The following is a 13,953-nucleotide window of genomic DNA, read 5'->3' as shown; positions in this document are numbered from 1 at the left end:
TTTGTCGTTTCTCTAAATCTTTCATTAAAACAAACTTAAAAGTTACTACAAAAAAAATTGAAAATATTCTTCATATTAATTTATATCAAAATGGGTACATTCGATTAAGAATCGTTGAATAATGCACGATGCACCGCTCCTAAACTTGGTTGTACATAACTCGAGCTGATACTTCGTCTCGACTCCGTGAAAGATCGGACGGCTGGCCCAGTTGGATTATTTTTGGGGCGTGGATTAACGAGAAGACATTGGCCGTCTAATTCTCGATTATGATAAGTTTCAATTGCTTTAGTCGCATCCTTCAGTGTTTTATAAATTACTTCCGCTGTATCTGGACGTACTAGTCTCGATAAGAGCAGTTCTCCAATCTGAAATAGAAAAGTTGCGTGTGTCACAATAAGTTTTTGAATTTGAATTTAGATATTTACTTAATATAGTCTTAGTATAGTACTAGTACTTAGTATAGTAATAAGAGCGGGTCTCTGTTCACATTTGACGTTCACGATGATATTCGTGTTATGCACGATGCTTCTGTCGAAATCGAGGAATCACATACCAGAAAAATTTTACTTAGGTATTTATCATTAAAAGAATACTTGGTATAATTCTCTTTTATGTTATTTTTTTATTTTTTCTCATTAGATCATGGTACAAGAGGAACAAACACATTTTTTCAGCGAGTAGATGGGAACCTTTTGATCCAACGAAAAGTTACGACAAGTATACAGTGTCGGATAAAAATAGGAAGAAAGATAAAATCTGATAAACTTAGAATTCAACGAATTGTCCAATTTCGTTTAAAGGATTCAGATTCAAAGGACTGTAAATATTATAACCAGATAAATAACTTTGTTTCATCGTACAATTGATATATATATATATATATATATATATATATATATATATATTGTAGCTATATTGTATTTTTAAGGACTGTGATTTTAATTCATTCAGTTATATGATAATAATATTTAATTCATTTACTCGATTATGTAGCTCTACTAAATTACAGTCCTTTGAATGGATCAAAAGGTCCCATCTACTCGCTGGAAAAATGTGTTTGTTCCTCTCGTACCATGATCTAATGAGAAATAACATAAAAGAGAATATACAAAGTATTTTTTAAATGATAAATATAAAACTTTTCCGGCATATGATTCCTCGGTTTCGACAGAAACATCGTGCATAACACGAATATCATCGTGAACGTCAAATGTGAACAGAGGTTCGTTTTTTCCTCGTGCCTAATCGCAATATTACATACATTAAAATAACATGCCAACATTGTGATATTAATTGCTTCATAAGTTTTATCATTTTGTATCTTTACCTTAGTTACAATAAAATCGTAAAACGTATTCCTGCAGAATCTTGCTGTCGGTGATCTGAGGATAGCCAAAGTCCAGTAACTCCAGGAGCTCATAAACATTTTCCAATCTTTTGCGATATCTGTAATCCAAGTATAAATATAATAATATATACACCGGGACCGGGTATACCTATATGTGCGTATCTAGAGAGAAGTGCGCATTTATATTTTCTCTTATTTATAGTGTTCGTGTAAACATTTAATAATTATGTAGACCATACTTTCCACAAATGTCTCTTATATCTCTACAAATTGATCTACTTAAATAATAGATGTTTTAGCTTTGCCTTGAATAATGTATTTCATTTAAAGAAATACATTTTATAAGATATATGAAAGAAAGTGTTCTTTAATATAAGTAATTATTTATTGTTAAGAGAATTATAAGATATATGAAAGAAAGTGTTCTTTAATATAAGTAATTATTTATTGTTAAGAGAATAGTTAGGAACACATAATCTCTTTCAGTTATTATATAATATATTTTATAAATAATAAAGTGTATGAAGTACACAATTTAATGGAAAACAATTGTCATTTTTGTCATGTAATATCAATCAATATATATAAACTAAAGCAAGAATACATGTTTGTAAAGTCTTTACACATTATACTAGCGCAAAGAATATATACATGATACGAATGGTAGCAGCGTTAAATATTACACAGGCCAAAGTTATCAAATATTTTCGCGCTATTACTCGTTAGAGATAACAGATGCAAGCGTAAAATGATAGAAATCTAGTGATTCTCCAAGATTGTTGATATGTTGTACATTTACTTTGTATTTGTATACATTCACCATACACACATGTGAAATGTTTATTAAATATCATTTACACATTGGAAGAATCATCTTCGCAATCTTGTGGCATAACATCATAATATTACGTATCTCCCTACTAGCTAGCTTATTTCTTCGTTAATCGTGGCTAATTGCAGTGATTATCACTATCATGGCAAATTAGAAATAATCATAATCATGGCAAATAAGAAATAATCATCAGTAAAAATGTTATACATTTGCTGTTATAAAACTTAAAGGTATCTCATCAAAAGATCTGGAAATTACAAACTGCGCGTACGAAGCGTATGTATGTATGTTCCCACTATAGAATACAAGCATAAGCAACTAAACTCATTTATTTGACTGTAAATGTCATGATTTTTTTAAATAAATTTTTAAATGTCGCACCTTACCTCGCGACAGCGTGCGGCTCGTGCAAACGTTAACGCGCGGCCGCAATCGCGCGGCAGAAACGCCTCGTGTGAACAGGTTCCTTGATCTCAGTATCAGCTCCCTGCCGTCAATATATAATATAAAATATAGGTTAACCTGTATGTAAACACTCACGTAAACGTAGTAAACAGTAAAATAAGTAACAGTAATATATAGAATAAGACTCAATAAGATAATTATTATAGGATAATTACATAAAACAATAATTACATAAAACAATTACCTTGAATTAATCGTCGCGTCGCGTAAAGAGTCACGGTCGGTCTCGCTCCGCGCATACTACCGTGTCTCTCAAGATAGGTTAACTGAACTGATGAACTGACTGACAGCGCGCTAAACGCACTATCTACACTCGCGCAGTACACACACGTATACATATGTGCTGGCGATACTAGCACCGCCCTGGTGTCGAAAAAGTGAAAAGGACGCGACTCCAGCCAATGAAATGATGGCATGGCATGAGAGACGGTCGACGTAGAAGTAGAAGAAGTAGTATCTTAAAAATAAATTTTCACATTTGGACTTTGCGTCGCAATATTTCCGCTCGTAGGGCACGTAGCGGAATATTATAAGAGAAACCCCCCCCAAATCGACCCAAGCTATCGATCAAGCCTACTTAAAACTTGATCCGTTCACTCGTTATATGAGATCTCAACATCTCGAGTACTCGCAACTCGTCGCGTCGCGTAAAAGAGTCACGGTCGGTCTCGCTCCGCGTGTACTTGGCGCGAGACACTACCGTGTCTCTTGATTCGTCCTATGCGAAATAGTGATCTTTAATATTGAGAAGCTTTAATATTCCACAAGGTTCTCGTTTTCCACGAATGGTCTTTCTGTCCATATATAATTGAATTGCTCACTTAATTGCAATCTAGTTAGTTATTAACTGCAAGAAGCTGGTCATAAAAAAAGATATCATTACAAAGATTACTTCTTACTTTCAGAAAGTTGATGTTTAACTTAAGATTGACAGATATTATCTAAACCAGAACGACTATTCGTTGAACAAATATTGTATTATATTGTACTTAATATTGCCGATATGATTGCTTATTTATCTGATGTTGTATAAAAGGAACAATCTTTTCAATATATATTGAGCTGGATCAAAATTACTTCTTCGAGTTTACTAAGATGTTATCGTCGTTTATGTTCCTCACGTTTGATTATGATTCAAATAGATAGTCGTGCTAACTCATTGTCAGAAATATACAGTCTCTCCTCGCCACAGATAAGGTTTGTGTCTTTTCTTTCTTACAAATCAAAAGGTCTGGCTCATGCGTGAGCTGGTACATTAGACACTCTCGATTTCGTTCGACGGCACTTTAAACATAGATCGTTTTATCATCTTGTGCAGCACATTACATTTGGGTACAGCACAGGCTTTCCCCATTTTTATCTCGTATAATTTCTCTTCACTCACAAGAATTTCAGTAATTACGGTTACACACAGCACAAATAGATCACGGTATCACGGTAACGCCCCAAACTTCAAAAAAGACTCCCCGATCGCTGCGAACCACAAAGAGAAACACAAAATAGAAACGTTAGCGGACCCTTCCCCCACCTCCAGAGTTATCCAATCTGTATATACAACCGTGGTTATGCCAATTTCGAGACGCTGCCCACCACAGAACATATACTAACAATAAGAGAAGCGCAAGCTCATTGCTTTACGGTGGAAACATGAAACGTGTGATCGACACGACCCCAAGCGGCCTGGCCCTGGTACTATGTTCTATATCTGTGGCCGTATTCCGAATACACTGCCAGTACTGAAAATCTATAATTTACGTTATACGTAAACTATAACGTAAACTATTAAACTATAGATTATCAATACTGGCAGTGTATATCGGAACACGGCCTATATAAGACGTAAATAATATAGAATAATATATGTTAATAAATAATATGTTATTTTCGTCAATAAATGAGGGAATGCGCAATAAAGAACAAATTAATTGTATATAAAATAAAATACATTTTTATTTCAAAATGTCTAACATGAAATACATTTTTATTTAAAGTGTGTAACATCAAATACATTTTAATTTAAAAGTTGAACATGAAATACATTTTTAATTCAAAGTGTGTAACATAAAATACATTTTGATTTCGAAATAAAGTCTATAATAATAGAACACATAACAGAATATACGATTCTATAATAAGTGGAAAAAAGAAAAAACCGTACAATTAAAGAGTTCGAAAGCCAAATACATCAAAGAGAAACCAAAAATGCAAATAAACAGAAAATGCAACTAAATCACAATGATTTAAATTGCTTGGTTTTTTCGTAATGGCCTGAAGTTACCTGTACCGGTTTTTTCTTATCTTTGGCATACTTCTGTATTAAAAAGCTAAACTATTTTCGACGATTGTATTATCACATTTAATTCAAAGTGTGTAACATAAAATACATTTTGATTTCGAAATAAAGTCTATAATAATAGAACACATAACAGAATATACGATTCTATAGTATAATAAGTGGAAAAAAGAAAAAACCGTACAATTAAAGAGTTCGAAAGCCAAATACATCAAAGAGAAACTAAAAATGTAAATAAACAGAAAATGCAACTAAATCACAATGATTTAAATTGCTTGGTTTTTTCGTAATGGCCTGAAGTTACCTGCACCGGTTTTTTCTTATCTTTAGTATACTTATGTATTAAAAACGCTAAACTATTTTCGACGATTATATTATCACATCGATGATTGCTACAGAAATCACTGCTGTAGTTATTGAAAAATATTTTTTTAAAAGTTGATTCTAAGTTTGACTTATGTCCATTTTCATCGCAAAAGTGAAATAATCTATTGTGTACGTTTTGTATTAACGTAATCACCTGATTACTTGGATACGTTAACGAATCTTTTTCTGAATATTCCTTAAAAACTGTGTACAGATGATGTTGTTCTTGTTGTGTACAAAACAAATCAATTTTACATTTTGAACAATTTTCATCAGGAAGTTGTAGCCTTTTTAAAAGATAACCCGACACGTAAGAAAGAGCTTGAGAGGCATCAGTGTTTAAATTTTCAAAATCGACCCATGGAAGAGTACAGTCACTAGTGTTCTCTAATGGTTTACTTTCGCCCTCGCTGTCACAAGTATTACTTAAAAACTTTCGAAAATTGTCCAAATTTTCACAATTATCGCTTTCACAATTCGCAGATTTGGAGACCGGTGCAACAAGATTATTTAATATTACAGTTTTTAAGGCAGCTACAAATTGATAGCAAGTGGGATTAGAATTTGCAATTCCATGTTGCCGAATTTGGCAAAACAGATTTTCCAGTGGATCTTGATTTAAATTCCTCATATTTAGAAAGGTGAAGCCAACAGTTTTTAATTGATGCCACAAATACATGACCGATCTGATTGTTATCATCCAACCTTTCACGAAATGATATTGATTTGTGACATCTTTTCCGTTAGTTAAATCAAATAATTTCCACTTAGTCATTTCTGACAATAATCTGCTATATAACATTAAGTGAGGCGAGCCGTCTTGCAAACAACATCTATACTTCTTGCCATCATCTGGATTTATTGTTGAACCATTTAAAGAATCAAAGAGATCATCTATAAGTTGAGCAAACTCTGCCGTTTGTATAGATTCAACTGGAAACAATCCCTTCGTGTTACAAACGCTATAAGCATGAATAGCTGCAGCAACAGTATGGCTCAACTGACGCGCTGCAATTTTGACCCTCATCTTAATAAAAGAGTCTTTGAAATTGAAATCATGTTTCTTTAATTTATAAAGAATTTTAAAAGGAAAATTTTGCTCAACATCAAAAGCATTTCTAATGTATTGAAATTTAGCTACTTTGTTTTCTGCAAATTTAATTTTACAACGAAGCAAGGCGTTTCGAGTGCATTTTAATAAATGAGGAACATCATAAATAATTACTATGGTTTCAGACTTGACCACAAACATGTAACAAGTTGGGTTTGTTTTATTTTCTACGCACAATGCAGATAAAGCTTTTCTCTGAGTTGAACCCTGGTCGCAAACAATAGCTTTTACTTTCAGTCCAATATCTTGCAATTGCACAATTGCATTTGTTATGATGCGTTTCAGATTGCTGCTCGATATTGTATCAGTAGTGAAGTAATAAGCTATTACTTGTTTCCATGATTTTCTCAGACCACGTAACATTAAAACAAGAGCATGGTTTGCTGCCCTAGAAGTTCGACCCAACTCACCCAAGTCTTCAAAACCCGAAATTTGTTGTTTATGTGCTTCGTAGTGAAAACCGTTACTTAATGAAACTTCATCAAAAACTAATGTGCAATATCGATCCAATTCATGCATTTCATCGCTTTTTACTTTTAACTGTTCCAAAAGGAATTTATTTAGACCAGTGTCGAAAGGAATCTTTGATAATATGTACTTCAGAGTGCGCGTTGATGGTAGCTGGAAGTAGTTAAGCAGATATTTGTAAACACGGGGACTTCGTTTATAAATAGATAAAGCCAAAGCTTTATTTTGCTCTGTCCACCGTCTTCCCGCAGGATGACGACCTGCATTACGTAGTTGCGATTGAATGAAATCTGTGGTAACTTCGTTCAGTTTTGTGTCCATGCAGTGAAATATATTGTTATCTGACATCTTTTTTAATTGTTTTAAAGCATTCCTTTCGTCACTTAATTTCTTTTTTATTTTACACAGTTCTACCGAAGTTTTCCGATGAATCGAGTACATGATTTTTTCTCGTGGTGTCATCGTCTTTGACGTAACTCCTGCTTGCGTTAAAAATCCGCATTTTCTTTTTGTAGGTTTTGTAGAAACACTAGGTGATTGCAACTCATTTGAAGAAATGGTTTGTCCATGTGTACAATCTTCATTGTCACAGATGCAAATAGGCCTGTTTTCGCTATTGTCTGTATTACCTAAATTTGATTCTAAACTATTTCCAAATTGACTATCGTTACCATCATGAACATTTTGAAACATGCTATTGTCATAAAAATTAGCAGAAGTTTCATCAAAAACCGTATCACTATTCACCAAAGTATCACACATATTTATGTTAACCTCATTGTGATGTAAATCGTTATTCAAATCGTTATTTAAATCGATATTTAAATCTTTATTTAAATCTTTATTTAAATTGTTATTTGAATCGATATTGAAATCTTTATTTAAATCGTTATTTAAATCGATATTTACATCTTTATTTAAATCGTTATTTAAATCAGAATTTAAATCGTTATTCAAATCGTTATTTAAATCAGAATTTAAATCGTTATTCAAATCGTTATTTAAATTGATACAAACGGCAGAAGATGTTTCAGTCATTATTGACTGGCAGTCAAAAGCAGCAACTTCTATTGTGACTAAATTGTTTGACATATCAATGTGTTTCGGTATGACATTTGGGTTCAACAGATGTTTTGTACAGTTAACAAAATCTTCTTTCTGAAAATGATCTTTGCAAATGTACATATTCCCCAGGTAGCAAACACAAGTCATTTTGACGTCAAATTTTGGTCCTTTACTGACCATTCCTGACGTCACTAACTGGCGGCATAATGACGTTAAAATGACGGTCGAATGTCACAGACAATTGACGTCATTTTCTGACGTCTTATTGACGGCAAAAATAGGTCTATTGTACGACATACCGGTTTCTAGAAATGTTTTTTATGAAATTAAAATGTTAAAATGTCTACTTGATAAACGTTTATAAAAAAATGTTTTTTTTCTTTATCTAAGAAAAAAAAACTTTTTTAACTGTTTCGTTACATGCCATGTGCGTATAGCCGCTCTCAAGGCGGTCACCCATCCTAGTACAGTACCGCGTCCGAGTCGCTTGACTTCGATGATCTAGTGGACAGTGACGATCTTCTCACCCTGATGCTTCCTTATTAACTGTACTTGTCTATAACAGGTACATCTTTAAAGTGTTCAAAAATCTTGTAATGATAATCTTCTTGATAGCTATAACACTGCGTGAAATAGTTATCATAAAACTATAATCACACGCAACTACATCCACTTATACCATAAATTCGCCACTTCAATCATAAAGTTGCTAAACAAACATATTGCAGTTAATTTTGTGGTTTTTATTTTATTATTACTTTATTAAACAATATTAAGAAGTAAAAATAGTTATATTACAAAAAGACCTTATTTGGACGACTTTAAGACGTCTTTAAAATGACGTCTTTAGATGGTCTAAGAAATGACGTCTTATAAACGTCCATTATTAGTCGCCGATGTCATAGACTAACCTAACCAAAAATGACTAAAAATAGACGTCATAATGATGTTATGGAATAACGTCAGTATAATGTCATTTTTAAAGACATAGTCGCTTTTTGGTCATTTGACGTCATTTGTACAAACATGACTAGTATTTGACGTCAAAATGACTTGTGTTTGCTACCTGGGTCCGGCAATTAATAGTGATATCGATGCCACAAATCATTTTCCATTTCGTAGAAATGTCAGAATTTTTTGGAAATCTATAAAAGCGTTTATTTATGACTGTATTGGCTTCACCTTTCGACCAATAATAGCTGTTGGCACAATTGGGAAATTTGCAAAAATATTTCTTTCGCGAAGGCATCGTATACAACAGTTTACAAAGTAAATGAAATTTGAACTGAAAAAAGTTGATTATAAATAAAATTACATACATTTATAAGTTATGTATAACATGTAATAATACATGTAATACATTGTGTTGTAACGATGCGCCCCTTTTCAATAAGACATCGTTCCCGGCCACCACCCGCCGAATGCCGCCCGACCGACCCTCCGTCGGGCGAGGACAGGGCGCAATGCGCCCACATTTTTAAACACTCGAAACGCACCGTGTGCGCGGGAAACCCGCCGCACCGGTGCCTTCCCGCACGACGCCGACGAGCGCCGACGGGAGCCGATCCCCGCCGAAGACGAACGCGCGGGATCGCGCCGCTCCCACCACCACGCGGCACGCCTGACGATCGGCCTCCCTCCTGCCGAACTCGCCGCGCCGAGCGGTATATAAGCCGACACGCGCGGCGAGACGGCAGTTCGTCTATACCACGGCATTCCGCCTGTTCCTGACGAAGCCTACCCACCAGCTCCTAGGGCGACACGCAAAACGAGGTCCAGAGTGTGGGCCTCGAATGAGGGTTCTCAAGTGTCCCCGAACTCCAGCCCACTTGCTCCCGACGGCCACGGCTCAACGAGGTCGAGCGTGCTCAGCCTCGCCGCGAGGGTTCTCGCTGCCGTGACCCCGGGACTCCGCACTCCTCCGCTATCCATATCGCGCTCCGTATTATTTCGCCGAACCGAGTGCATATGCACGACCGCCCGTTGTAACATACCGCGTTCGCTAGTATCCGTAAAGCCGCGCCCAGTCTTATTCCGCATAGCGTACCGAGTGCACATGCACTACCGACCGTTGTAATATACCGCGTTCCGCAATTATCTGTGAAGCCGCGTCCCGTCTTATTCTAGCGCCCGAGTGCATATGCACGACCGCCCGTTGTAACATACCGCGTTCGCTAGTATCCGTAAAGCCGCGTCCAGTCTTATTCCGTATAGCGCACCGAGTGCACATGCACTACCGACCGTTGTAAGATACCGCGTTCCGCGATTATCTGTAAAGCCGCGTCCCGTCGTATTCCGCCTAGCGCCCGAGTGCACATGCACTACCGACCGTTGTCATATACCGCGTTCCGCCAATCATTGTCTGTAATCTCGACCACGAGTCAACTAGAATAAATAACACGGGTGAAATACCAACTGATTATTGTCTCTGGGCCTTTCATCGAACTCCCGATCCGACGAACCAGTCCGCGTTCGATACTAAAGTCAGGCCGTTACAGTGTATTATAAAACTGGTGCGGACTCCATCCTCAAAGAGGAATAGTCCCAGCACCCACTGGCTAATGTTAGACAAACTGCACCGGTACGGACTCCGTCACCCGCGGATGACGGTCCCAGCACCTACCGGTGTAGCCAGAGCGGACTCTATTACCGAAATCGGAAATAGTCCCAGCACCCACTGGCTAATGTTAAACTGCACCGATACGGACTCCGTCACCAGCGGATGACGGTCCCAGCATCTACCGATGTAGCCAGAGCGGACTCTATTCCCCAAATCAGATGATCCCAGCACCCACCAGCATACATAATGTATAACATGTAATAATACACAAGGTGAAATTATCTTGCAAATAACCTAAATATGTGCACGCATCACGCATAAGGAACCATATAATCGTCGAATCCTACCTATGCGAGTATATCCTACCTACGCGAGTATATTACATAATATCACATAATATCACATACTTTTTTTTATGACTGGACCGCACATTTTGTCTTTTCGCTTATCTGTGCATTACTGGTGGGCCTCCCGTTATTTCCTCTTGTTCCTCAAATTCCTCCGAGCAAATGTATCGCCTTTAATATCAGCAGCAGTCTGTAATGATACAATTACATTCACACGTTAAATATTGCCAATTTAAAAAATTATAGATTGAAGTAAAAAAGTAAAAAATTAGGCAAATTTAACAAAGGAAATTTAACTTCGACATCACACTGTTGTGCCACTGTACGGATAAGGCAAGTGTCCTCCCTTCCTGTGACAGTTGGGTACATTCGTCCGAACACGTGCATTAGCAGCGAAATCTGTCCTTCGCCAAGTTATCTCTCGTACGAGGGCGAATCTCAGAAATCTCAGAACACGTGCAGCAGCGGTCTCACGAAATCTGTCCTTCGTTCATCTAAAATATATGCATTTTATTAATTTTTCAGATTGTATATAAAACAAATGTGAACAGTGTATGGTTATACATATATTTGTACTTACAAATATAGGATGATTTGATGGCGAATCTCCGAACACGTGCATCAGCAGCGAAATCTGTCCTTCGCCAGGTTATCTCTCGTACGAGGGCGAATCTCACAATCACAGCAGCGGTCTCACGAAATCTGTCCTTCGCCAGGGTATCTCTCTACGAGGGCGAATCTCACAATTCACAACACGTGCAGCAGCGGTCTCACGAAATCAGTCCTTCGCCAGGGTATCTCTCGTACGAGGGCGAATCTCACAATTCACAACACGTGCAGCAGCGGTCTTACGAAATCTGTCCTTCGCCAGGGTATCTCTCTACGAGGGCGAATCTCACAATCACAGCAGCGGTCTCACGAAATCTGTCCTTCGCCAGGGTATCTCTCGTACGAGGGCGAATCTCACAATTCACAACACGTGCAGCAGCGGTCTCACGAAATCTGTTCTTCGTCAGGGTATCTCTCGTACGAGGGCGAATCTCACAATTCACAACACGTGCAGCAGCGGTCTCACGAAATCTGTCCTTCGCCAGGTTATCTCTCGTACGAGGGCGAATCTCACAATCACAGCAGCGGTCTCACGAAATCTGTCCTTCGCCAGGGTATCTCTCTACGAGGACGAACATGTGCAGCAGTGAACGCGAGATTATCTCGGAGGAATATAAGAACGTCGTCACCTGTGGTCGTCACTCGGGATCCGCGTTTTTCACCATTTTTCACGATTCACACTCAACATTAGAACAACGACTTCAGTAGTTTCACTTTTCTTTTCGACTTCGTGCCCGATCGACAGTCTTCGGCTTGCCTCGGCTCCCCATTCCTGCCTGGCCCTGCCGCCATGACGTTTCTCCCCTTCTCCTATTACTTTCACCCCCGTGCTGCCCGCTGAGCTCGTATTCCGTAACCACTTACTGACCAAATACCTGCGCAACGATGCTTACCGACACCGACAGTTATCGCGGTAAGTGGTTACGGAATACGAGCCCAGCGGGCAGCGTTTCGAAATTGGCATGACCGAGTGCAATCATAACCAAAAATTTGTCGGCTGTCGAAGTAAATACGTGCCATGTGTAAAGCCCCTTGCACAATAGGCGATAGCGATAGCGATAGCGACAGCGACAAGGTTGCCGACAAAGCTATACCTTTGTCGGCAACTTTGTCGCTATAGCTATCGCTATCGCTATCGCCTATTGTGCAAGGGGCTTTAGTGTAACGCGTTGTGTACGTTTCTTTCCTCGAGTGACCTTTAATTGCCGAATGATTACTGTGAACATGTGACTTAATATTTACGTACAGATGGCGTCATTAATTAAACTGAATTTTTGATCTTACCCGAGTCGGGTCGAGTCAACAAATCGACAACGCTATAATTGTAAGTGAGTGAGTGATAAAAAGATAGAAAATGCGTTCCCATGTGTATGTGTCCGTGTGTAACAATCAGCTGATCTCAACCTCATTCCTCGCCTCCGCGAGCTGATCATCTTCGCATCAACGCGACAAGAAATTCTCGATATACTATACCATTATCTCTGCGAGTGAGTAAATTGCGCGCTAATGGATTACATCTAGCGAACGGTGAGTTAGGCCGCCCCTGCCTACCTCCTGTACGCGGTCCGTAATAAGGTAACTATTTTCTTTTATAACTCGAAAACTATGCTTCGGTGAAAATTTTGCTACAGGAAAAATTTTCGATTGTCTCAGAATCGAGTCAGGAACCTGACATTTGCGGGACAATAGGGTTGTTTCGAATCACCCTGATAGTTAACGTATCTCGCGCTGTTGCCAAACTTAAACTTTACTGTGGCAGATTGATGTACCGGTCGATGTCTTATCCTTTTGTTCTTACAAAACTGTGTTGCTCTGAGAAAACTATGTGGCAACGTTGCACTAATACAGTGACACATATACAGGCGCGGCGTGGCGCTCATTCTAGAGCACTAATGTTCGTTTGCTGAACGAGAGCGACGGAGAGTTAATAAATAGTTAGTCCGTACAGTTTTAATATTTTCCCGATATCATTTTTAATATTAAGTGAATTATTGTAATTTTTTAAATATTTTATTGTAGATATGCTTATTCTTTATAATAGGGCATGGATCCTACCACTTTCGAACTCATTAAGAAAGTACAAACTCTGCAAAAACGTATTTTAAAAATGTCTTCTGACATGATCGATAAAGAGAGGAAGCTAAAGGATACTGAGAAATTATACGTGAACCTTCGTGATGTTTTGTCAAAGCAACCAAATTTGCAAATAACGACAAACTTGAATAAGGTTAAAAATCTCTTACGTAAAAGAGGAGAGAAGATAAAAGTAAGTATAATAGGAAGATTTGGTTACCTAAAAAGTCCTATAAATCCAATAAATCAGAAACTTTGTAGAAATAAAGTACATCTAATCATACGGTAATTTTATGTTTTGGCTGATAAATGATACCAAGAGTGAAAAAATACCTTCTCAAAAAAATCTATTTTACAAAAAAATAAGAAATTTAAAAAATGTTTTAATTTTTATCATATTATTGTAGATCATA

General features: G+C 37.5%; 1 protein-coding gene and 1 long non-coding RNA gene across 2 annotated transcripts in view; one reads left to right on the top strand and one right to left on the bottom strand.

Annotated features, from left to right (window-relative positions):
* LOC139779876 (cilia- and flagella-associated protein 58) overlaps positions 1-13,899 on the top strand; it is a gene marked incomplete at its 5' end in the record, with an annotated part of 247,623 nt that extends 233,724 nt beyond the window's left edge. Inside the window, one exon of the mRNA XM_071718355.1 lies at positions 13,509-13,899. Coding sequence (XP_071574456.1) covers positions 13,509-13,829 — 321 coding nt within the window. The remainder of the gene's footprint in view (positions 1-13,508) is intronic.
* LOC139779877 (uncharacterized) lies at positions 8,674-12,284 on the bottom strand. Its single transcript, XR_011720043.1, has 2 exons — positions 11,439-12,284; positions 8,674-11,352 (listed from the first exon to the last, which is right to left on the bottom strand). It is a non-coding gene; the product is annotated as an uncharacterized lncRNA (long non-coding RNA).
* Positions 13,900-13,953: the final 54 nt, after the last annotated feature.

This window comes from Temnothorax nylanderi, unplaced genomic scaffold, assembly GCF_030848795.1.
Source record: "Temnothorax nylanderi isolate EJ_2023f unplaced genomic scaffold, tnyl_v1.0 TNYL_tig0247_pilon, whole genome shotgun sequence".
Lineage (NCBI taxonomy): Eukaryota > Metazoa > Arthropoda > Insecta > Hymenoptera > Formicidae > Temnothorax > Temnothorax nylanderi.
Note: the sequence above shows the minus strand (reverse complement) of the source record. Positions and strands in the feature narration are given on the sequence as shown.